Genomic DNA, 24,963 nt, shown 5'->3' with positions numbered 1-24,963 from the left:
ACTGCTATAATACCGCTCCCTATGTACAAGAATATAACTACTATAATACTGCCCCTATGTACAAGAATATTACTATAATACTGCCCCTATGTACAAGTGTATAACTACTATAATACTGCCCCTATGTACAAGAATATGACTACTATAATACTGCCCCTATGTACAAGAGTATAACTACTATAATACTGCCCCTATGTACAAGAATATAACTACTATAATACTGCCCCTATGTACAAGAGTATAACTACTATAATACTGCCCGTATGTACAAGAATATAACTATTATAATACTGCCTCCATATACAAGAATATAACTGCTATAATACTGCTCCCTATGTACAAGAATATAACTGCTATAATACTGCCCCTATGTACAAGAATATAACTACTATAATACTGCCCCTATGTACAAGAATATAACTACTATATTACTGCCTCCTATGTACAAGAATATAACTGCTATAATACCGCTCCCTATGTACAAGAATATAACTACTATAATACTGCCCCTATGTACAAGAGTATAACTACTATAATACTGCCCCTATGTACAAGAATATTACTATAATACTGCCCCTATGTACAAGTGTATAACTACTATAATACTGCCCCTATGTACAAGAATATGACTACTATAATACTGCCCCTATGTACAAGAGTATAACTACTATAATACTGCCCCTATGTACAAGAATATAACTACTATAATACTGCCCCTATGTACAAGAGTATAACTACTATAATACTGCCCGTATGTACAAGAATATAACTATTATAATACTGCCTCCATATACAAGAATATAACTGCTATAATACTGCTCCCTATGTACAAGAATATAACTGCTATAATACTGCCCCTATGTACAAGAATATAACTACTATAATACTGCTCCTATGTACAAGAATATAACTACTATAATACTGCCCCTATGTACAAGAATATAACTACTATAATACTGCCCCTATGTACAAGAGTATAACTACTATAATACTGCCCCTATGTACAAGAATATAACTACTATAATACTGCTCCTATGTACAAGAATATAACTACTATAATACTGCCCCTATGTACAAGAATGTAACTACTATAATACTGCCCCTATGTACAAGAATATAACTACTATAATACTGCCCTTATGTACAAGAATATAACTATTATAATACTGCCTCCATATACAAGAATACAACTGCTATAATACTGCTCCCTATGTACAAGAATATAACTACTATAATACTGCCCTTATGTACAAGAATATAACTATTATAATACTGCCTCCATATACAAGAATACAACTGCTATAATACTGCCCCTATGTACAAGAATATAACTACTATAATACTGCCCTTATGTACAAGAATATAACTATTATAATACTGCCTCCATATACAAGAATACAACTGATATAATACTGCTCCTATGTACAGGAATATAACTACTATAATACTGCCCCTATGTACAAGAATATAACTACTATAATACTGCCCCTATGTACAAGAATATAACTACTATAATACTGCCCCTATGTACAAGAATATAACTATTATAATACTGCCCCCTATGTACAAGAATATAACTACTATAATACTGCTCCTATGTACAAGAATATAACTGCTATAATACTGCCCCTATGTACAAGAATACAACTACTATAATACTGCTCCTATGTACAAGAATATAACTACTATAATACTGCCCCTATGTACAAGAATATAACTATTATAATACTGCCCCCTATGTACAAGAATATAACTACTATAATACTGCTCCTATGTACAAGAATATAACTACTATAATACTGCCCCTATATACAAGAATATAACTACTATAATACTGCCCCTATATACAAGAATATAACTACCATAATACTGATATGTGATGGGTTTTCCTCCCCGGCTCATTTTTATGTCTTCAGTTGCAGTGTATGTCAGTGCCATATATCCCGCAGGGCTGTGATATTCTTCCCCGGGGGTCTCTGACATGTGGTGGTCTCTGATGACGTCCAGTCCTGGATGTGGGCAGCTTGTGGCCTTGTGTTTATGGGCTGTTGATCTCCATTGCTGTTATGCTGGCGTCATCAGTTTTTACACTTACATGTGAGTCACTGGGTTTGTTCTGGAGCTGTCGGGGGGTCTGGATTGGCTTTGTGGGGGGTTATCGCTGCCAGTAACTGCCTGGATGTGTTTTCTTTTTTCACCGTTCTCCTCTTTGGTTACATCATAAGGTCATGGAGTCAGACCCAGGAATGGCGGGAATTTCACAGGCAAACATAAGGAATAAAGCAATCAGGGCCGCTCTTTACCCATCAGACCCGACTGTCGTCACTTCAGTTTGTGCAGTTGGGAAAAGGGAAAGGTTTGGGTTTTAAAGAGTTAATGTTACTTACCCTTCACATAGGAAACCTATTAATTTTACGGAATTATATTACTAAGCAGAGGAAGGAGCAGCACATTACAATAATTTGCTTTCCAGCAGCCAACACTAGGGGGAGCTACGAGGGAATAGTCCTGACATCATCACCAGCCGTCTAATATTGTGTCACTCGCCCTCGCTGCGGCCTCCGCGGATCGGACTCGTGATTCATCCATGGGACTGAGATCTGGTCATTTGGAGACAGATCACCTTCTTCCTCCAGCCGCCTGTGATCTGCTAACAGAGGCACTGCCATCACGTGAAGATTGTACAGTGGTCAGGCAATTGGCACATAACACATTCACGATATGCCTGCAGAGAATTGCCATCTCACACCATCTACCCTGACTTGTATTCGTCCCATCGTAGCCGTCCTCTTGTTTCATCACACCGGTTGACATGCTTCCTTTACTTCTAATGATAATGTGCCCACAAGACCAACCATATACCGGGAACACCCCACAAGACCCGCTGTATATCGGGAACACCCCACAAGACCTGCCATATACAAGGAACACCCCACAAGACCCGCCGTATACCGGGAGCACCCCACAAGACCCGCCGTATACCAGGAACACACCAGAAGACCTGCCGTATACCGGGAGCACCCCACAAGACCCGCCGTATACCGGGAACACCCCATAAGACCCGCCGTATACCGGGAGCACCCCACAAGACTAGCCATATACAGGAAACACCCCACAAGACCCGCCATATACCGGAAACACCCCACAAGACCCGCCGTATACCGGGAGCACCCCACAAGACCCGCCGTATACCGGGAGCGCCCCACAAGACCCGCCGTATACCGGGAACACCCCACAAGACCCGCCGTATACCAGGAACATTCCACAAGACCCTCCGTATACTGGGAACACACCACAAGACCCTCCGTATACTGGGAACACACCACAAGACCCTGCGTATACCGGGAACACCCCACAAGACCCGCCGTATACCGGGAACACCCCACAAGACCAACCATATACCGGGAACACCCCACAAGACCCGCTGTATATCGGGAACACCCCACAAGACCTGCCATATACCGGGAACACCCCACAAGACCCGCCGTATACCAGGAACACCCCACAAGACCAACCATATACCGGGAACACCCCACAAGACCCGTTGTATATCTGGAACACCCCACAAGACCTGCCATATACGAGGAACACCCCACAAGACCTGCCGTATAACGTGAACACCCCACAAGACCTGCCATATACCGGGAACACCCCACAAGACCCGCCGTATACCAGGAACACACCAGAAAACCTGCCGTATACCGGGAGCACCCCACAAGACCCTCCGTATACCGGGAACACCCCACAAGACCCGCTGTATATCGGGAACACCCCAAAAGACCTGCCATATACAAGGAACACCCCACAAGACCTGCCATATATACCGGGAACACCCCACAAGACCCGCCATATACCGGGAACACCTCACAAGACCCGCCGTATACCGGGAGCACCCCACAAGACCCGCCCTATACCAGGAACACCCCACAAGACCCGCCGTATACCGGGAACACCCCACAAGACCCGCCCTATACTGGGAACACCCCACAAGACCCTCCGTATACCAGGAACACACCAGAAGACCAGCCGTATACCGGGAGCACCCCACAAGACCCGCCGTATACCGGGAACACCCCACAAGACCCGCCGTATACCGGCCCGGGAACACCCCACAAGACCTGCCGTATACCGGGAGCACCCCACAAGACCCGCCGTATACCGGGAACACCCCACAAGACCCGCTGTATACCGGGAACACCCCACAAGACCCTCCGTATACCGGGAACACCCCACAAGACCCTCCGTATACCGGGAACACCCCACAAGACCCGCCGTATACCGGGAGCACCCCATAAGACCTGCCGTATACTGGGAACACCCCACAAGACCTGCTGTATATCGGGAACACCCCACAAGACCCTCTGTATACCGGGAACACCCCACAAGACCCGCCGTATACCGGGAACATCCCACAAGACCTGCCGTATACCGGGAACATCCCACAAGACCCGCCGTATACCGGGAACATCCCACAAGACCCGCCGTATACCGGGAACATCCCACAAGACCCGCCGTATACCGGGAACATCCCACAAGACCCTCCGTATACCGGGAACATCCCACAAGACCCGCCGTATACCGGGAACACCCCACAAGACCCTCCGTATACCGGGAACACCCCACAAGACCCGCCGTATACCGGGAGCACCCCACAAGACCTGCCGTATATCGGGAGAACCCCACATGACCCTCCGTATACCGGGAGAACCCCACAAGACCCTCCGTATACCGGGAACACCCCACAAGACCCTCCGTATACCGGGAACACCCCACAAGACCCTCCGTATACCGGGAACACCCCACAAGACCCTCCGTATACCGGGAACACCCCAGCATATTCTACACATAATGAATTACCAATTTATTAAATGTTTGTAAGACGAGGATTAATAATCCAATATGGCCGCACTTCCTGTTGCCATTTTTGCCAGTATCTCGGAGCGTAATAGCAGGACGGGGCCGCGGCTGCTGCCAAAACTACTGAGATACTAATATGTGGACAGTTCTTCACTTTATAGGGACCATTGTACTTATGATGTGCTCTCCAGGAACCTGGAAGCTCAGGATGAGCAGAGCTGAGGATGCACAGACCTCTGTGAATATCCAGAAATCCCAGGTGTGCTGAGAGCTGAGTGATTCCAGCACAAGCGGGGTTAACTGCAGCGTTTCCGCTCACTCGCTGATGATGATGATGAGGAGTTGCTATTTCTGGAAACGCGCTATTTCTCGCTGTGATTTTATTTTTTATCTCTTTCTATTTTGGGCTCTGAGGTAGATTGTGACATCGATCCCCCCCCCGCAGTCACACATCTCGTACCCCCCACATCTTCCTCCTCCTCTTCCCCCATGATCAGCACCATCTCACAGGTAATCATGATGGCTGGACCTGGACCAGAGAAGGCGGCAGTGTGAAAACCGCGTGGAAAATCGGAAAGCCCTAAAATCACACAGAACATACATGCAGATCGTACGCAGTGGGGTTCAAAAGTTTGTGAACCCTTCAGGATTTTCCACGTTAATCTGACCTAAAACTGAATCGGTTTTTCACAGAGTTAAAATGAGATGAAGAGCCAAATAGAGAAATGAGTAGTAGATTCATGTCTGTGAATGTGCAAAAGTATGTGAACCTTTAGGATGAGCAGATAATCTGAAGGTGATATCAGAGGCGATAGAGAGTGGGCGACCTGTTGTGTCTAAAGAATGAATTTATCAAAGTCTGATTTTCACTACACGTTTGTGGAAGTGTGTGACGGCACAGATAAAAGAGATTTCTGATGACCTCAGAACAGTTGATTGTGTTCATCTGCTTGGAAAAAGGTTTCAAAACCATCCGTGAAGAATTTGGACTGCAGCAATCCTCAGTCAGACATATTATGTACAAATGGAGGAAATTGATCATTGTTACCAATATTGGTCAACCAAGAAAAATCACTCCCAAGAACAAGGTGTAAAATAGTCTACGAGGTCACAAAGGGACCCAAGGTCACCTCCAAACAGCTAAAGGCCTGTCTCACATTAGCTAATGTTCATGAGTCCAGCAGGATGCTGAACAAGACGAGTGTGCATGGCAGAACTCCTAGGAGAAAACTGCTCCCTCCACTAGCCGGAAGGCCATTAGAATAATGAAAGGGGTTCACTTACTTTTCTCCCCCCACAGACATGTGATAGTGGAACATTTTCTTCATTTAAAAAAATGAAAAATTCTAATTTTTTTTGGCCTCATTTGTTTAATTTGTTTCTTTATGTACTTTTATGACTTGTGTGAAGTTCTGACGTAGTTTTAGTGCAAATTTATGCAGAAATCTGGTAAATTCGGATCTTTGGAGCACCACAATGATACAGATCACACAGGTGTCATACCGTGTGATCAGAGTACTACGGTTCTTACGAGAGCGTCCCAGAACCCGACCACAAGACAGAAATATGTAATCGAATAATATATACATATATATATTTATATATATGTCAGGGGAAATCCTGCAAGTAACAAGTTGTCCGGACCTCAGAAATATTAGCATAGAGATGGGGCCCTCTGCTGGTGGACTCGGGTATTATAAGAGGCTGATTTATTACCACAAATCTCAGCAGCCTCCGATCTCTGAGCAGATTGGGCTCTTGACAAATTGTGTTACTTTTGATGTAAAAAAAAAACCTCAGAAAAATTAATTCCTGCCGCATGCCCCATAGATCCCCCCCATATACAGTGGGTACAGAAAGTATTCAGACCCCTTTAAATTTTTCACTCTTTGTTTCATTGCAGCCATTTGGTAAATTCAAAAAAGTTCATTTTTTTCTCATTACTGTGCACTCTGCACCCCATCTTGACTGAAAAAAACAGAAATGTAGAAATTTTGCAAATTTATTAAAAAAGAAAAACTGAAATATCACATGGTCATAAGTATTCAGCCCCTTTGCTCAGTATTGAGTAGACGCACTTTTTGAGCTAGTACAGCCATGAGTCTTCTTAGGAATGATGCCACAAGTTCTTTACCCCTGGATTTGGGGATCCTCTGCCATTCCTCCTTGCAGATCCTCTCCAGTTCCATCAGGTTGGATGGTGAACGTTGGTGGACAGCCATTTTCAGGTCTCTCCAGAGATGCTCAGTTGGGTTTAGGTCAGGGCTCTGGCTGGGCCAGTCAAGAATGGTCACAGAGTTGTTCTGAAGCCACTCCTTTGTTATTTTAGCTGTGTGCTTAGGGTCATTGTCTTGTTGGAAGGTGAACCTTCGGCCAAGTCTGAGGTCCAGAGCACTCTGGAAGAGGATTTCATCCAGAATATCTCTGTACTTGGCTGCATTCATGTTTCCTTCAATTGCAACCAGTCGTCCTGTCCCTGCAGCTGAAAAACACCCCCATAGCATGATGCTGCCACCACCATGTTTCACTGTTGGGATGGTATTAGGCAGGTGATGAGCAGTGCTTGGTTTTCTTCACACATACCGCTTAGAATTATCACCAATAAGTTCTATCGTCATCTCATCAGACCAGAGAATCTTATTTCTCGTAGTCTGGGAGTCCTTCATGGGTTGTTAGCAAACTCTATGCGGGCTTTCATATATCTGGCACTGAGGAGAGGCTTCCGTCAGGCCACTCTGCCATAAAGGCCCGACTGGTGGAGGGCTGCATTGATAGTTGACTTTGTGGACCTTTCTCCCATCTCCCTACTGCATCTGTGGAGCTCAGCCACAGGGATCTTGGGATTCTTTTTTACCCCTCTCACCAAGGCTCTTCTCCAACGATTGCTCAGTTTGGCTGGACGGCCAGGTCTAGGAAGACTTCTGCTGGTACCACACTTCTTCCATTTAAGGATTGAGGCCACTGTACCTTGAGTACTGCAGAAATTCTCTTGTAACCTTTGGCAGATCTGTGCCTTGCCACAATTCTGTCTCTGAGCTCCTTGGCCAGTTCCTTTGACCTCATGATTCTCATTTGGTCTGACATGCACTGTGAGCTGTGAGGTCTTATATAGACAGGTGTGCGCCTTTACAAATCAAGACCTATCAGTGTAATTACACACAGCTGGACTCCAATGAAAGAGCAGAAACATCTCAAGGACGATCACAAGGAATGGACAGCATGTGACTTAATGAGTGTCTGAGCAAAGGGTCTGAATACTTATGACCATGTGATATTTGTTTTTCTTTTGTAATAAATTTGCAAAAATTTCTACATTTCTGTTTTTGTTCAGTCACGATGGGGTGCAGAGTGCACATGAGTGCACATTAATGAGAAAAAAATGAACTTTTTTGAATTTACCAAATGGCTGCAATGAAATAAAGAGTGAAAAATGTATAGGGGTCTGAATACTTTCCACAGCCACTGTACATGATGTCATATATTTGTAATGTATTATGTCACAGGACTGTGCAAAAGTTTTTTGCAGGTGTGAAAAAAATGCTGTAAAGTAAGAAACTTTCATGAGCAGAAGTGATATAGTTTATTTTTTATAAAATAACAAAATGCAAAGTGAATGAAGAGAAGAGAAATTAACTCATCAGTATTTGTCGCCTCCATCATCAGTATCTGATGACTATTTGTCGCCTCCATCATCAGTATCTGATGACTATTTGTCGCCTCCATCATCAGTATCTGGTGACTTCCTGTCGCCCCCATCATCAGTATCTGGTGACCGCTCGTCGCCTTAATCATCAGTATCTGGTGACCGCCCATCTCCTCCATCATCAGTATCTGGTGACCGCCCTTTGGCTCCGCCGTCAGTATCTGGTGACCATCTCTCGCCTCCATCACTTCTTGTCGTCACTTGCACACAGGGTATGGAGGATCTCGGCAGGAGGTTGTGCCAAACATCTTGGAGACCTGACCCCAGATCTCCTGTATATGACGCTTGTGCGGATCCTTCTGTCTCTTCTTGTGACCCCAGACAGATGGGATGATGTGAGATCAGGGATCTGGGGACGGATCATCACCTCCAGGTCTCCTCGCTCTTCTTGGCGGCCTTATTTTCAGTGTCTCTGCGGCATTACATATTCTGTCTGACAGCCGCTTTCCCAGCATAGACCCTCTGGGGACATCTCCAGTCCTATATGTGACCGGTATGGGCCGTGGCCGCCCCTCTTATAACGCTTCAGCACTATTATATCAAACTGAGGATGAGCAATTTAAATAATCAGGTCTCTGCTGCCACCAAGTGGATATATGTAACATTGCACTTACACAGCTTGAAAATCACATGTCCACCTTAATATGATGCTCCCTGATACGTACCTGTCTCTGATCTGTGCCTTTCTTCCCCCACCCAGGTCAACTAGACTCTGTTGTGCTCCATGTCGAGCTTTGCAGATTGTCTGGGATGCTCCCATGTGACCAACCGCCTGGGCCTATATAAGGCTCACCAAGACACACACGTGTCCTGGTATTATGACTTCAGTGTTGCTAAACTCTGATTTTCTCTGTGCACCTTGACCTGCTCAACTGCTGTCTGAAGTCTGCAAGATGTCTCCTTGGCTGCGGTCTCCTGGACATATCCCGCCTGTTTCCAACATCCCTCTTGGCTGGCAGCGGTCTCCTGGAAGTTTCCTGCCTTCGGTTTCCAGCATCCCGCCTGCATACGGTCTTTTGGACATCTCCTGCCTGCCTGCGGTTTCCAGCATTCCAGCTCTCTGTCTGCAGTGTCCAGGATATTTCCCGACTGCCTGCAGTTTCCAGCATCCCACCTGTCTACGGCCTTTTGGACATCTCCTGCCTGCCTGCAGTTTCCAGCATTCCAGCTGTCTGTCTACGCTGTCCAGGACATCTCCCGCCTGCCTGCGGTTTCCAGCATTTCAGCTGCCTATGGTTCTCTGGAAACATCTCCTGTCTACCTACTGTTTCCAGTCCTTCATCTGTACGTGTCCCGCGTGCCTTACCACACTTACACCCATGGTCCATGTGCCTACCCGCACCTTGGGCTTGGAGGATCCACCTCACTTGGTGAGTCTGACACTCACCCTGTATGTGAATAAGATGGATTTAAAGATGAAGAAACTGCCTGGTTAAAAAGCAGCAATTAAGATGAGGTACAGAGGGGTCAAAAAAGGTAAATAATGCTGAGCAGGAAAATTGAAAGGTTATTCCCAAAACCACTGGGACCGCCAGCGATCTGGAGATCCGGGCTCTGCAGAGCCATCCTGAATGGAGCAGGGCTGTGAATGCTCGATCTCCGCTCCAATGATTGTTAGTGGGACGGTCGGAGAAAACAGCACAGCGCTCGGCTACTCCTGTAAGTCCTGCAGTCAATGACCGGAGCGGAGATTGCGCAGGTGTGCCATGACGGGACTGCAGAGCGCAGTACTGAGGGTTCAAGAGCCCCAATCACTGTGGGTCCAACTACCATCACAAGCCATCCCCTCTCCTATGGCTAGGTGGAGCACAGTACTGCAGCTATGGCTGATACCAGAGGACAACGCACAGGACCCTGGACCAATAGGAACAATCAAAGATTTATAATTATTGGGGGAGAGTTGTTAGGGGTTAAAGCTTTGGAAGAAGATGATAAGTATGGTGATATGGATGGTGAGGGCAACATGTGCTTTCTGCTTGATGTCACATGAGGACGTATTGAGGCAGAAGCATCTGCGAAAAGAGAATGAACAGGAAGAGATACACAGGGACATCCAGCCTGCTGCCGCCTCTGCTGTGAATGTTTTTTGAATTCCTTTTCAGACCCTCAGAGATGACTTTCACTAAAGAGACCCCCCCTACTGTCTGTGCCTGGTCTGTGCTCCCTTGATGTAATTTTATGCATCCTCTGCTTGATGCAGTAATAGAAAATAGTGAGCTCCTCCTAGTGGTGGCTGTATAAATCTGTATGTAGTGAGCTCCCCCTAGTGGTGGCTGTATAAATCTGTATGTAGTGAGCTCCCTCTAGTGGTGACTGTATAAATCTGTATGTAGTGAGCTCCTCCTAGTGGTGGCTGTATAAATCTGTATGTAGTGAGCTCCTCCTAGTGGTGACTGTATAAATCTGTATGTAGTGAGCTCCTCCTAGTGGTGACTGTATAAATCTGTATGTAGTGAGCTCCTCCTAGTGGTGGCTGTATAAATCTGTATGTAGTGAGCTCCCTCTAGTGGTGACTGTATAAATCTGTATGTAGTGAGCTCCTCCTTCTGGTGACTGTATAAATCTGTATGTAGTGAGCTCCTTCTAGTGGTGGCTGTATAAATCTGTATGTAGTGAGCTCCCTCTAGTGGTGGCTGTATAAATCTGTATGTAGTGAGCTCCTCCTAGTGGTGGCTGTATAAATCTGTATGTAGTGAGCTCCCTCTATTGGTGGCTGTATAAATCTGTATGTAGTAAGCTCCTCCTAGTGGTGGCTGTATAAATCTGTATGTAGTGAGCTCCTCCTAGTGGTAGCTGTATAAATCTGTATGTAGTGAGCTCCCTCTAGTGGTTACTGTATAAATCTGTATGTAGTGAGCTCCCCCTAGTGGTGGCTGTGTAAATCTGTATGTAGTGAGCTCCCCCTAGTGGTGGCTGTATAAATCTGTATGTAGTGAGCTCCCTCTAGTGGTGACTGTATAAATCTATATGTAGTGAGCTCCTCCTAGTGGTGACTGTATAAATCTGTATGTAGTGAGCTCCCTCTAGTGGTGACTGTATAAATCTGTATGTAGTGAGCTCCTCCTAGTGGTGGCTGTATAAATCTGTATGTAGTGAGCTCCTCCTAGTGGTGGCTGTATAAATCTGTATGTAGTGAGCTCCCCCTAGTGGTAGCTGTATAAATCTGTATGTAGTGAGCTCCCCCTAGTGGTAGCTGTATAAATCTGTATGTAGTGAGCTCCCCCTAGTGATTGTTCTATAAAAGGGAATTGGCTTTCATAAATGTCTCCTCCATTCTGTGGAGCGCTCAGTGGGGTCCTGTAATGGTCCTGGCAGGATCATGTTTCTGTGATGTTACTTACGGACTTATTATTACACTATAATTGGGATTGCAGGCTTCTGCTGGTTTTCCCCTTTACTATTTGATGAGAGGGTGATGTATGGACTGACTGCAGCTGCCCAGGTGAGGGCAGACTATGGGAGGCTGGCATGGCGGCGGTCACATTGTAGAATAATTGCTTGTTCTTCCCGTGGGTTCAGAATCTGGTTCTTTTCACCGTACTTTTCTGCCCTGACTTGTCACTGCCCTGGAAGGGAATTTTCCGCCGTATTGGACTGGTCCGACCGGTCCTCATGATTGATAGAGGATCCGGGCTCCGATCCCATGAGTCTTTACGGTTTTTTCACACTGCATCATTTATTTTCGTTATAATGTCGGGGCAGAAAGTTACCAGCGCATTCGATGAATGGGTCCGGAGACCCTCCTCCAGTGGATAAACACTCTAGCCGCCTGCTGGGTGGGCACGCTCTGCCTCCGGGTGGGCACGCTGTGCGCCCGGGTGATTGCTCCCATCAGAAACGGTTCCTTATGGTGGAGTACTATGTCATTTGACAGTGGGGATGAGGGGTGAATTTTTGCACCCCATAACATTTAGGCAACCCCCCCCCTATACTATGTCACTGGGAGAATCCACCAAAAATGGGACTAGTAGGAAATCTAGGAGCTCCGCTGACCCTAATAATCAGAGTATGAGGTCGGGGTAACGCGTCCCGGGGGCCGTGCTGGACTCGTCTGCAGATCCCGGAATCCCTATTGTCACCCCCCGGACTGGAGCGGAGGGTAGAGATCTGTGAATCCAGTTGTCTGCGGAGGTGAGCTGCTGGAGTTTGGTGATCGGCCTCGATCAGATGGAAATTGAGGTTACATCATCGTCCTCAGCGCCGCGGCTTCTCCCCACAGAAGGTGATTTTCCATGGAATCATCTCCCACAGGCGGCATCATCACAAGGAAACACCTCGATCCTCCAGAGACGGCGGTAAGTCTTATTACCAGAATCACCCGCAGTCTGTGTCCAGGGAGCATCATTCATCATCATCACCCTCATCATCCACCCTGCAGCGTCGCCATGGATGCAGCTTCATTCCTAGCGGACGTCATAGAAATGGTTCATCAGGATATATGGCTGTATTATGTGTGCACTGTATGGCAGTATTATATGAGCAATATATGGCATTATTATTTATATGGCCACAATATGGCTGTATTATGTGTGCACTGTATAGCAGTATGCACTTTATGGCAGTATTATATGAGCAATATATGGCCACAATATGGCTGTATTACGTGTGCACTTTAAGGCAGAATTATATGAGCAATGTACGGCAATATTACATGGGCTCTATGTGGAATTATGTGGGAACCATATTGTATTATGTGGGCACAATATTGCTGTATTATGTTGTCTCTTACAGCTCTATTATACGTGCACTGAAATAATGTGGGACTGGGCTCTATATCAACATTATGTGAGTACTATTAGGCTGTATTATGTGGTCACTACATAGCTGTACTATGTGTGCAATGTATGGCACTATATGAGCATTGTACAGCAGCATTATATGACTTTAATATTTGAGCACTAGGTTGCAGTATTAAGTGAACATTATGGCGCTATTATGTCATAACTACATGACTACACTCACTGGCCACTTTATTAGGTACACCATGCTAGTAAGGGGTTGGACCCCCTTTTGCCTTCAGAACTGCCTCAATTCTTCGTGGCAGAGATTCAACAAGGTGCTGGAAGCATTCCTCAGAGATTTTGGACCATATTGACATGATGGCATCACACAGTTGGAGCAGATTTGTCGGCTGCACATCCCTGATGCGAATCTCCCGTTCCACCACATCCCAAAGATGCTCTATTGGATTGAGATCTGGTGACTGAGGAGGCCATTTGAGTACAGTGAACTCATTGTCATGTTCAAGAAACCAATCTGAGATGATTCGAGCTTTATGACATGGCGCATTATCCTGCTGAAAGTAGCCATCAGATGCCTGTTCTTAGCTGAGAGGAGTGGTACCCAGTGTGGTCTTCTGCTGCTGTAGCCCATCTGCCTCAAAGTTCGACGCACTGTGCGTTCAGAGATGCTCTTCTGCCTACCTTGGTTGTAACGGGTGGCAATTTGAGTCACTGTTGCCTTTCTATCAGCTCGAACCAGTATGCCCATTCTCCTCTGACCTCTGGCATCAACAAGGCATTTCCGGCCACAGAACTGCCGCTCACTGGATTTTTTTTCTTTTTCGGACCATTCTCTGTAAACCCTAGAGATGGTTGTGCGTGAAAATCCCAGTAGATCAGCAGTTTCTGAAATACTCAGACCAGCCCTTCTGGCACCAACAATCATGCCACGTTCAAAGGCACTCAAATCACCTTTCTTCCCCATACTGATGCTCGGTTTGAACTGCAGGAGATTGTCTTGACCATGTCTACATGCCTAAATGCACTGAGTTGCCGCCATGTGATTGGCTGATTAGAAATTAAGTCTTAACACACAGTTGGACAGGTGTACCTAATAAAGTGGCCAGTGAGTGTATATTATGTGTGTACTACATGGCTGTGCTATATGAGCATTATGTTGCAGTATTATATGCATAGTATATCTCAGCACTATGTGAGCTGTATTATTTACAATATAAGTATATGAAATGTATTTGTGAGTATTATATGGGATCTATACGGACGTAATATTTGGTCGCTATATGGTGGTATTGCATGTGTACTTTATGGCTGTATTTTGTGGCACTCTATGGCACTATTTTTGACACTATTGCAGTATTATGTGGGCCTTATATGGCAGTCTTTTAGATTTGCACTATCTTGTCGTATTATGTGGATACTATATGGTAATATTGTGTATGAATTATCCAGAGAGCAGAACAAGCTAAGTCCTAGCACTAAGAAACCAGAAGACTTGTGGATGCAGCTTTGGATGTGTTTGGAGTAGGAGAATGTTGCCCTTCCCTTTAGGTAGACATTATTATTTTCAGTGTTTCTGAAGTTCGGGATCAGCAGTTCCTGTCACCGGTCTCACATCAGTCGCTGAGATCGAGGACGGCAGCTGCTTCCTGCACAAATAATCGTCTATGAAATTTAGGAACAGTTCAATAATTAACTAGGGCAGAGCGCTGTGCAGGTGCAGCAGAGCACTGTGCAGGTGCAGTGCTTCGTGTACTAACCGGGTGGAGATCAGGCTCAACTGCACCCAGTGGAAAATCGCCATTAAAGCGCGGAGCCACCATTAGTTGTGCTTGATGGCGCGGTCACATTTATATGTATGGGAATAAGTTGTATCGTAGTGAAGAGATAATACCGCACAGAGTGCACGGAGGTCTTGAAAAATATAAGCGCCGGTGACAGTGATGCGGCCAGCACTATTAGTACTGTGATGTCATCTGGCCCTGATCACTCTTATTTTAGGGGGATTATATTCCTGTGGTGTCAGCACCGTGTGGCACTGATACTGGGGAATATATGGTAATTTATGGAGGCGGAAAATCCAGTGACTGCAGCTGCTGCTGATGTCGGCACCTTCTTTAATATGCCCCTGGCCTGTGCTCGCTGAAGGTTTGTTACAGTTGTATAGATTATATTCTGTGACCAATCCCATTAGCTGCACATATCTGTCTCCAGTATTAATAGCTGCCTACACTTTATCAGTATGGAGTCCAGCCTGAGCATTGTCCACACTGTGTACGATTGTAGCAAACCCTCAGCTGTGGGAAGAATCAGACCTTCGGTCTCTGGACTCCTGATCTTGGCCGCTTATTACAATGTTTCCATTTAGAAGATAATATTCTTGGAGCTAAATACTGTATTGCTGTCTCCTGACCTAGACGCCAAGCTGATACATATATCTGCACTGACACATTGTAACAAGCTGCTGCTGTGTAAGCACCATGAGATCAGGACAGAATTTTTGTATATATTCTATTAAGGAGAGCAAGCAATCATGCTGGAAGGGAGTGGGTGAGCTGGCAGCAAGGAGATCACTAGTACCACTGCACCTCCACCACCAATACTATTCCTCACTACACCACCACTACTGGTCTTCACTGTACCACCAATACTGGTCCCTACTACGCCACCACTACTGGTCCTCACTACACCACCACTACTGGTCCTCACTACACCACCACTACGGGTCCTCACTACACCAACACTACTGGTCCCTACTACACCACCAGTACTGGTCCTCACTACACCATCACTACTGGTCTCTACTATACCACTACTACTGGTCCTCACTACACCACCACTACTGGTCTTCACTGTACCACCACTACTGGTCCCTACTACACCACCACTACTGGTCCTCACTACACCACCACTACTGGTCCTCACTACACCACCACTACTGGTCCTCACTACACCACCACTACGGGTCCTCACTACACCAACACTACTGGTCCCTACTACACCACCAGTACTGGTCCTCACTACACCATCACTACTGGTCTCTACTATACCACCACTACTGGTCCTCACTACACCACCACTACTGGTCCTCACTACACCACCACTACTGGTCCCTACTACACCACTACTACTGGTCCTCACTACACCACCACTACTGGTCCTCACTACACCAACACTACTGGTCCTCTCTACACAACCACTACTGGTCCTCTCTACACCACCACTACTGGTCCTCACTACACCACCACTACTGGTCCCTACTACACCACCACTACTGGTCCTCACTACACCAACACTACTGGTCCTCACTACACCACCACTACTGGTCCCTACTACACCACCACTACTGGTCCTCACTACACCACCACTACTGGTCCTCACTACACCAACACTACTGGTCCTCACTACACCAACACTGCTGGTCCTCACTGTACTAACACTACTGGTCCTCACTACACCAACACTACTGGTCCTCACTACACCACCACTACTGGTCCTCACTACACCACCACTACTGGTCCTCACTACACCAACACTGCTGGTCCTCACTGTACCAACACTACTGGTCCTCACTACACCAACACTACTGGTCCTCACTACACCAACACTGCTGGTCCTCGCTGTACCAACACTGCTGGTCCTCACTGTACCACCACTACTGGTCCTCACTGTACCACCACTACTGGTCCTCACTGTACTACCACTACTGGTCCTCACTGTACCACCACTACTGGTCCTCACTGTACCACCACTACTGGTCCTCACTGTACCAAAACTACTGGTCCTCACTACACCAACACTACTGGTCCTCACTACACCACCACTACTGGTCCTCACTACACCAACACTACTGGTCCTCACTGTACAACCACTACTGGTTCTCATTACACCAACACTACTGGTACTCACTACACCAACACTGGTCCTCACTGTACCACCACTACTGGTCCTCACTTCACCACCACTACTGGTCCCTACTGCACCACCACTACTGGTCCCTACTGCACCACCACTGGTCCCTACTGCACCACCACTACTGGTCTCTACTGCACCACCACTACTGGTACTCACTGTACCATCACTACTGGTCTCTACTGCACCACCACTGGTCCCTACTGCACCACCACTACTGGTCCTCACTACACCACCAATACTAGTCCCCCTACCCTACCACTACTGATCCTCACTGTACCAGAACTACTGGTCCCCACTGCACCACAACTAGTCCTCACTGCACCACCATTACTGGTCCCCACCGCACCACCACTACTAATCCCCACTGCACAATCTATACTGGTCACCACTGCACCATCTATACTGGTCACCACTGCACCACCACCCACTTGATTGGAGGCCCTTTATACAAGAGCTATTAATTTAATCTGGAAAGCTGACATGTTTTAATTCTGGAAAATACCTTTCACGTGCAGAATAGTCGCATGAACCCATATGGGTGATTGGGAGTCACGGTGTGGAAGCGTTGTCTCAGGGGTGAGAAAAATTTCCTGGAAAAACACCCAGAAAAGTTCCAGGATGTGGAGTGAAGTCCGGAGGAGCGAGAGCTTCTGTAGGGTTTATACGTATCATCTGCAGAAGAAGCTTCGTCTCACCTCTCACACAATATTGTACTCCAGTTACATCCAAAGCAGCTGGAGGAACCATGCTGCATCCACAGACATTACACTCTGCAGGCATGTCAGACAATTTGTATTTTTCATGATCTCCATTGTCCTCAGTCCAAAAGGCGGATAACCTGAAGATTCAGGAAATCACAGCACGGTTTTGTCATAGGAGAATCTCTCTGGGTGCAGAATTATTGGGCAGCTCAGTGAAAAATGGCAATTTTCCATCTCTCTTGTTTCTTTCCATCTGTTTCATGAGAATAAGAACCAAATCCATAATATGGCCGCCCTTCTGCTCAGTGACAGCCGTCAGCTCCATCCGTGGAGGCCGTCCACCTTTTGCTGTCCTGTGATCGTCCCAGTATCTGACAGTCTCAGGAGCGGCCTCCTCTGGATCATGATGGTTTTGGTTTCCATTGATAATCTTTCTTTCTTTCTTTCTGATCAGTGATTTCCGTGTGTTTTTTCCTGCAGTTATTTGGATATCTGGTATCGGTAGATGTCGGCTGGTGGTTATTTCGGGGCTCGTTACCTCACATTGTTGTACTGTTACATTTGGCCCCAAGTCTTTGCTATTCTGTGCCAGGGTCTATAAAACCTTCCCATGACTCTCCCCTCCTCAGTCATGACACTTCAGTCGTTTCATCGCCACACTGATAACTTTGTGTTGTCAAGTCTGCAGCTCACAGATGGCTGAGGAGCAGATTAGACGAAGTGTTCCTGATAAAGGAATAGATGGAGCAATAAGGGCGATACAATGGAGCGTGTTGGTTGCACAGTTCTCCGTCACGTGTTGGTTGCACAGTTCTCTGTCACGTGTTGGTTGCACAGTTCTCTGTCACGTGTTGGTTGCACAGTCCTCCGACACATGTTGGTTGCACAGTTCTCTGTCACGTGTTGGTTGCACAGTTCTCTGTCACGTGTTGGTTGCACAGTTCTCCGACACATGTTGGTTGCACAGTTCTCCGACACATCATGGTTGCACAGTTCTCTGTCACATGTTGGTTGCACAGTTCTCTGTCACATGTTGGTTGCACAGTTCTCTGTCACATGATGGCTGCACAGTTCTCTGTCACATGATGGCTGCACAGTTCTCTGTCACATGATGGCTGCACAGTTCTCTGTCACATGATGGCTGCACAGTTCTCTGTCACATGATGGCTCCACAGTTCTCCATCACATGATGGCTCCGCAGTTCTCAGTCACATGATGGCTGCACAGTTCTCCGTCACGTGTTGGTTGCACAGTTCTCTGTCACATGTTGGTTGCACAGTTCTCTGTCACATGATGGCTGCACAGTTCTCCGTCACATGATAGCTGCACAGTTCTCCGTCACGTGTTGATTGCACAGTTCTCTGTCACGTGTTGGTTGCACAGTTCTCTGTCACATGTTGGTTGCACAGTTCTCTGTCACATGTTGGTTGCACAGTTCTCTGTCACATGTTGGTTGCACAGTTCTCTGTCACATGTTGGTTGCACAGTTCTCCATCACGAGATGGCTGCACAGTTCTTCATCACATGTTGGTTGCACAGTTCTCTGTCACATGTTGGCTGCACAGTTCTCCGTCACGTGATGGCTGCACAGTTCTCCGTCACGTGATGGCTGCACAGTTCTCTGTCACATGTTGGTTGCACAGGTCTCCGACACATGATGGCTCCACAGTTCTCCATCATATGATGGCTGCACAGTTCTCTGTCACATGATGACTGCATAGTTCTCCGTCGTGTGGTGGCTGCACAGTTCTCTGTCACATGATAACTGCATAGTTCTCTGTCGTGTGATGGCTGCACAGTTCTCCGTCACATGATGGCTGCATAGTTCTCCGTCGTGTGATGACTGCACATTTCTCTGTCACATGATGGCTGCACAGTTCTCCGTCACATGTTGACTGCACAGTTCTCCGTCATGTGATGGTTGCACAGGTCTCCATCACGTGATGGTTGCACATGTCTCCGACACATGATGGCTGCACAGTTCTCCGTCACGTGTTGACTGCACAGTTCTCCATCACTTGATGGCTGCACAGTTCTCCATCACGTGATGGCTGCACAGTTCTCCATCACGTGATGGCTGCACAGTTCTCCATTACATGTTGATTGCACAGTTCTCCGTCACGTGATGGCTGCACAGTTCTCCATCACGAGATGGCTGCACAGTTCTCCATCACGTGATGGCTGCACAGTTCTCCATCACGTGATGGCTGCACAGTTCTCCATCACGTGATGGCTGCATAGTTCTCCATCACGTGATGGCTGCACAGTTCTCCATCACGTGATGGCTGCACAGTTCTCCATCACGTGATGGCTGCACAGTTCTCCATCACGTGATGGCTGCACAGTTCTCCATCACGTGATGGCTGCACAGTTCTCCATCACATGTTGGTTGCACAGTTCTCCGTCACGTGATGGCTGCACAGTTCTCCATCACATGTTGGTTGCACAGTTCTCTGTCACATGATGGCTGCACAGTTCTCTGTCACATGATGACTGCATAGTTCTCCGTCGTGTGATGGCTCCACAGTTCTCCATCATATGTTGGTTGCACAGTTCTCCGTTACATGATGGCTGCACACTTCTCTGTCACATGATGACTGCATAGTTCTCCATCGTGTGATGGCTGCACAGTTCTCCGTCACATGATGGCTGCACAGTTCTTTGTCCATCAAGCAATGAAACGATAACCCTGACCTGATATATTGTAAAAATAAAAGAAAAAACATAAAACTCTGAATAACCCAGACTTTCCTCAGATAAATATGAAGAAAATTCTGAAATAACAAAGAAAGAAAATACAATTTCATCATCACGACCAAAGTGTCCAATCTATTAAAATATAAAAAGTATTTATCCCATATGATAAACCTCATAAAGAAAAAAGATTGACACCTGCAAGAAAAGCAAAAAAAAAAATGTAACCCAAAACGGTAACGCTAAAAACCGAGTTTGGAATTTTCTCGCGTTAGAAAAGTCCTTTTTTTTTTTCTTTCTTTACAAAGTTCTGACGTAGTAGAACAAAATGATAAAACTTTATTACCGCCATAACCGTGAAGACCTGGAGAATCATGTTGATGCGTCAATTGTGCCGCACAGTGAACCCTGTAAAAACCAAACCCAGAAACAATGGCGAAAGTTTTTTTTTTTTCACCATTTACCACACTTGGAATTTTTTTTTTAATTTTCACTAGATTTTAAGGTAAAAAACTACAACTCGTCAAACAAAAGTAAAAAAAAAAAAAGTTCTGGCACTTGGAGGAAAAACAAAAGCAAAAAAAAGAAAATCTCCTTTGTCCGGTTCAGTCACAGATCTATAGGACCCAGTTCATGCTGGTAGCGGAAGTCCTACAGACGCTCTGTACGCGGTGCAGTACATACTATGTGACACCTGATTTTGCTATTTCCGCAGTTTCATTGCCTGGTGGATGACTATAATGTCAGAATCACAGCGATCACTGACACATACAGGTGATCAGGAGATATAGCGCTATATACTGATGTTCAGCCCGATGGGCGGCCATTACTGGGGGCTTCCCAGCATCTGCTGTCCATGTGGCACGCGCTCCACGTTTTCGGCGGCTCCAGCGCCCGCAGCCTTCGCTCCTCGGTAGATTTTTATTGTTGCACATTGAACTCAGAAACAAGGGATTACAATAACATTCAGAGCAGCGTCCCCGGGGGATCGGGTCGCTGGAACAAACGTGGCATTCACATTTTCTGTTTTCTTGTCTTTTTACATCTTAAGGACATTTTCCAGGCCTGTAAAAGCATAAAGGGGTCAGATGCTTCGTATCGGAGGAAATCTCTGCTCTCTCCAAAGGAAAAACTGAGCAAAATAAGAAGAAAAAGAAAAACCTAAAGAATTCTGCCGTTCCAAGGCTCATACCGCTGACCCCGCATTTATGTCTTGCCCACGTACCCCACATGGCAGCACTAAAGTCTGAGATACAAGGTATCATATGTTGCATGTAGTCACCATGCAGCAGAGCGGACGATGATTTATCACAGATCTACGTAATACAATTACACAGGTCCCCAAGTCTTATATCTCCAAAAGATCAAGGTACAGTTGTGGCCAAAAGTATTGACACCCCTGCATTTCTGTCAGATAATACTCAGTTTCTTCCTGAAAATGATTGCAAACACAAATTCTTTGGTATTATTATCTTCATTTAATTTGTCTTAAATGAAAAAACACAAAAAGAATTGTCCTAAAGCCAAATTGGATATAATTCCACACCAAACATAAAAAAGAGGGTGGACAAAAGTATTGGCACTGTTCGAAAAATCACGTGATGCTTCTCTAATTTGTGTAATTAGCAGCACCTGTAACTTACCTGTGGCACCTAACAGGTGTTGGCAATAACTAAATCACACTTGCAGCCAGTTGACATGGATTAAAGTTGACTCAACCTCTGTCCTGTGTCCTTGTGTGTACCACATTGAGCATGGAGAAAAGAAAGAAGACCAAAGAACTGTCTGAGGACTTGAGAAACCAAATTGTGAGGAAGCATGAGCAATCTCAAGGCTACAAGTCCATCTCCAAAGACCTGAATGTTCCTGTGTCTACCGTGCGCAGTGTCATCAAGAAGTGTAAAGCCCATGGCACTGTGGTTAACCTCCCTAGATGTGGACGGAAAAGAAAAATTGACAAGAGATTTCAATGCAAGATTGTGCGGATGTTGTATAAAGAACCTCGACTAACATCCAAACAAGTTCAAGCTGCCCTGCAGTCCAAGGGCACAACAGTGTCAACCCGTACTGTCCGCCGGGGTCTAAATGAAAAGGGACTGTATGGTAGGAGACCCAGGAAGACCCCACTTCTTACCCCGAGACATAAGCCAGGCTGGAGTTTGCCAAAACTTACCTGAAAAAGCCTAAAACGTTTTGGAAGAATGTTCTCTGGTCAGATGAGACAAAAGTTGAGCTTTTTGGGCAAAGGAATCAACATAGAGTTTACAGGAGATAAAAAGAGGCCTTCAAAGAAAAGAACACTGTCCCTACAGTTAAACATGGCGGAGGTTCCCTGATGTTTTGGGGTTGCTTTGCTGCCTCTAGCACTGGACTGCTTGACCGTGTGCATGGCATTATGAAGTCTGAAGACTACCAACAAATTTTGCAGCATAATGTAGGGCCCAGTGTGAGAAAGCTGTGTCTCCCTCAGAGGTCATGGGTCTTCCAGCAGGACAATGACCCAAAACACACTTCAAAAAGCACTAGAAAATGGTTTGAGAGAAAGCACTGGAGACTTCTAAGGTGGCCAGCAATGAGTCCAGACCTGAATCCCATAGAACACCTGTGGAGAGATCTAAAAATGGCAGTTTGGAGAAGGCACCCTTCAAATATCAGGGACCTGGAGCAGTTTGCCAAAGAAGAATGGTCTAAAATTCCAGCAGAGCATTGTAAGAAACTCATTGATGGTTACCGGAAGCGGTTGGTCAGTTATTTTGGCTAAAGGTTGTGCAACCAAGTATTAGGCTGAGGGTGCCAATACTTTTGTCTGGCCCATTTTTGGAGTTTTGTGTGAAATGATCAATGTTTTGCTTTTTGCTTAATTCTCTTTTGTGTTTTTTCATTTAAGACAAATTAAATGAAGATAATACCAAAGAATTTGTGTTTGCAATCATGTTGAGGAAGAAACTGAGTATTATCTGACAGAATTGCAGGGGTGTCAATACTTTTGGCCACAACTATATTTGTCCTCTAATGCAAAAATCCTGAAACTTTCTATTGTATTTTGTGCTATCAGTCTCAGGATTTCTGCTACACCTTTATTAATTAAAACCGGATCTTTCATATCCAGAAGCGAAAAAATCCATCAATTCACACAGCTGAGAATTTGATACAGTTGTATCTATTCCAGAAAACCCATTGAAATCAAGAAAAAAAAGAAACAAAAAATATAGCAGCAAACATATTTTACTACAATGTATCAGAGAGAATAATATATACCCACATAGCCCAATAATCTTTTAAGTAGATGTTGAATGAAAATACAGTAATACTATGTACAAGTATATAACTACTATAATACTACTCCTATGTACAGGAAAAAACTACTATAATGCTGCTCCTATGTACAAGAATATAACTACTATAATACTACTCCTATGTACAGGAAAATACTACTATAATACTGCTCCTATGTACAAGAATATAACTACTATAATACTGCTCCTATGTACAAGACTATAACTACTATAATACTGCTCCTATGTACAAGACTATAACTACTAAAATACTGCTCCTATGTACAAGAATATAACTACTATAATACTGTCCCCTATGTACAAGAATATAACTACTATAATACTGCTCCTATGTACAAGAATATAACTACTATAATACTGCCCCATGTACAAGAATATAACTACTATAATACTGCCCCATGTACAAGAATATAACTACTATAATACTGCCCCTATGTACAAGAATATAACTACTATAATACTGCTCCTATGTACAAGAATATAACTACTATAATACTGTCCCCTATGTACAAGAATATAACTACTATAATACTGCCCCATGTACAAGAATATAACTACTATAATACTGCCCCATGTACAAGAATATAACTACTATAATACTGGCCCATGTACAAGAATATAACTACTATAATACTGCCCATATGTACAAGAATATAACTACTATAATACTGCTCCTATGTACAAGACTATAACTACTAAAATACTGCTCCTATGTACAAGAATATAACTACTATAATACTGTCCCCTATGTACAAGAATATAACTACTATAATACTGCTCCTATGTACAAGAATATAACTACTATAATACTGCCCCATGTACAAGAATATAACTACTATAATACTGCCCCTATGTACAAGAATATAACTACTATAATACTGTTCCTATGTACAAGACTATAACTACTATAATACTGCCCCTATGTACAAAAATATAACTTCTATAATACTGCTCCCTATGTGCAAGAATATAACTACTATAATACTGCTCCTATGTACACGAATATAGCTACTATAATACTGCCCCTATATACAAGAATATAACTACTATAATACTCC

The 24,963-nt window shown here is 45.1% G+C and overlaps 2 protein-coding genes across 4 annotated transcripts in view; both read left to right on the top strand.

The window, feature by feature from the left end:
• Positions 1 to 24,963, top strand: part of LOC141060057 (uncharacterized) — a 166,537-nt gene that overhangs the window by 25,664 nt on the left and 115,910 nt on the right. Inside the window, exon 1 of one of the 3 annotated variants that reach the window (XM_073556319.1) lies at positions 12,778 to 12,855. The exons of the other annotated variants lie outside the window; for them this stretch is intronic. Within the exon in view, the coding sequence (XP_073412420.1) occupies positions 12,793 to 12,855 (63 nt within the window). The 5' untranslated portion in view covers positions 12,778 to 12,792. Of the gene's footprint in view, positions 1 to 12,777; positions 12,856 to 24,963 lie in introns of those variants that run through there. 3 annotated transcript variants of the gene reach the window in all.
• Positions 12,946 to 18,168, top strand: LOC141060138 (uncharacterized). Its single transcript, XM_073556421.1, has 2 exons — positions 12,946 to 13,020; positions 15,877 to 18,168. Exons 1-2 carry the CDS (start codon positions 12,946 to 12,948, stop codon positions 17,644 to 17,646), a joined length of 1,845 nt encoding a protein of 614 aa, XP_073412522.1. The 3' UTR covers positions 17,647 to 18,168.

This window comes from Dendrobates tinctorius, unplaced genomic scaffold, assembly GCF_039654945.1.
Source record: "Dendrobates tinctorius isolate UK_male_01 unplaced genomic scaffold, ASM3965494v1 ptg000232l, whole genome shotgun sequence".
Taxonomy (NCBI): Eukaryota; Metazoa; Chordata; class Amphibia; order Anura; family Dendrobatidae; genus Dendrobates; species Dendrobates tinctorius.
The sequence above is the reverse complement of the archived record's forward strand: the minus strand, read 5'-3'. Positions and strand labels throughout refer to the sequence as shown.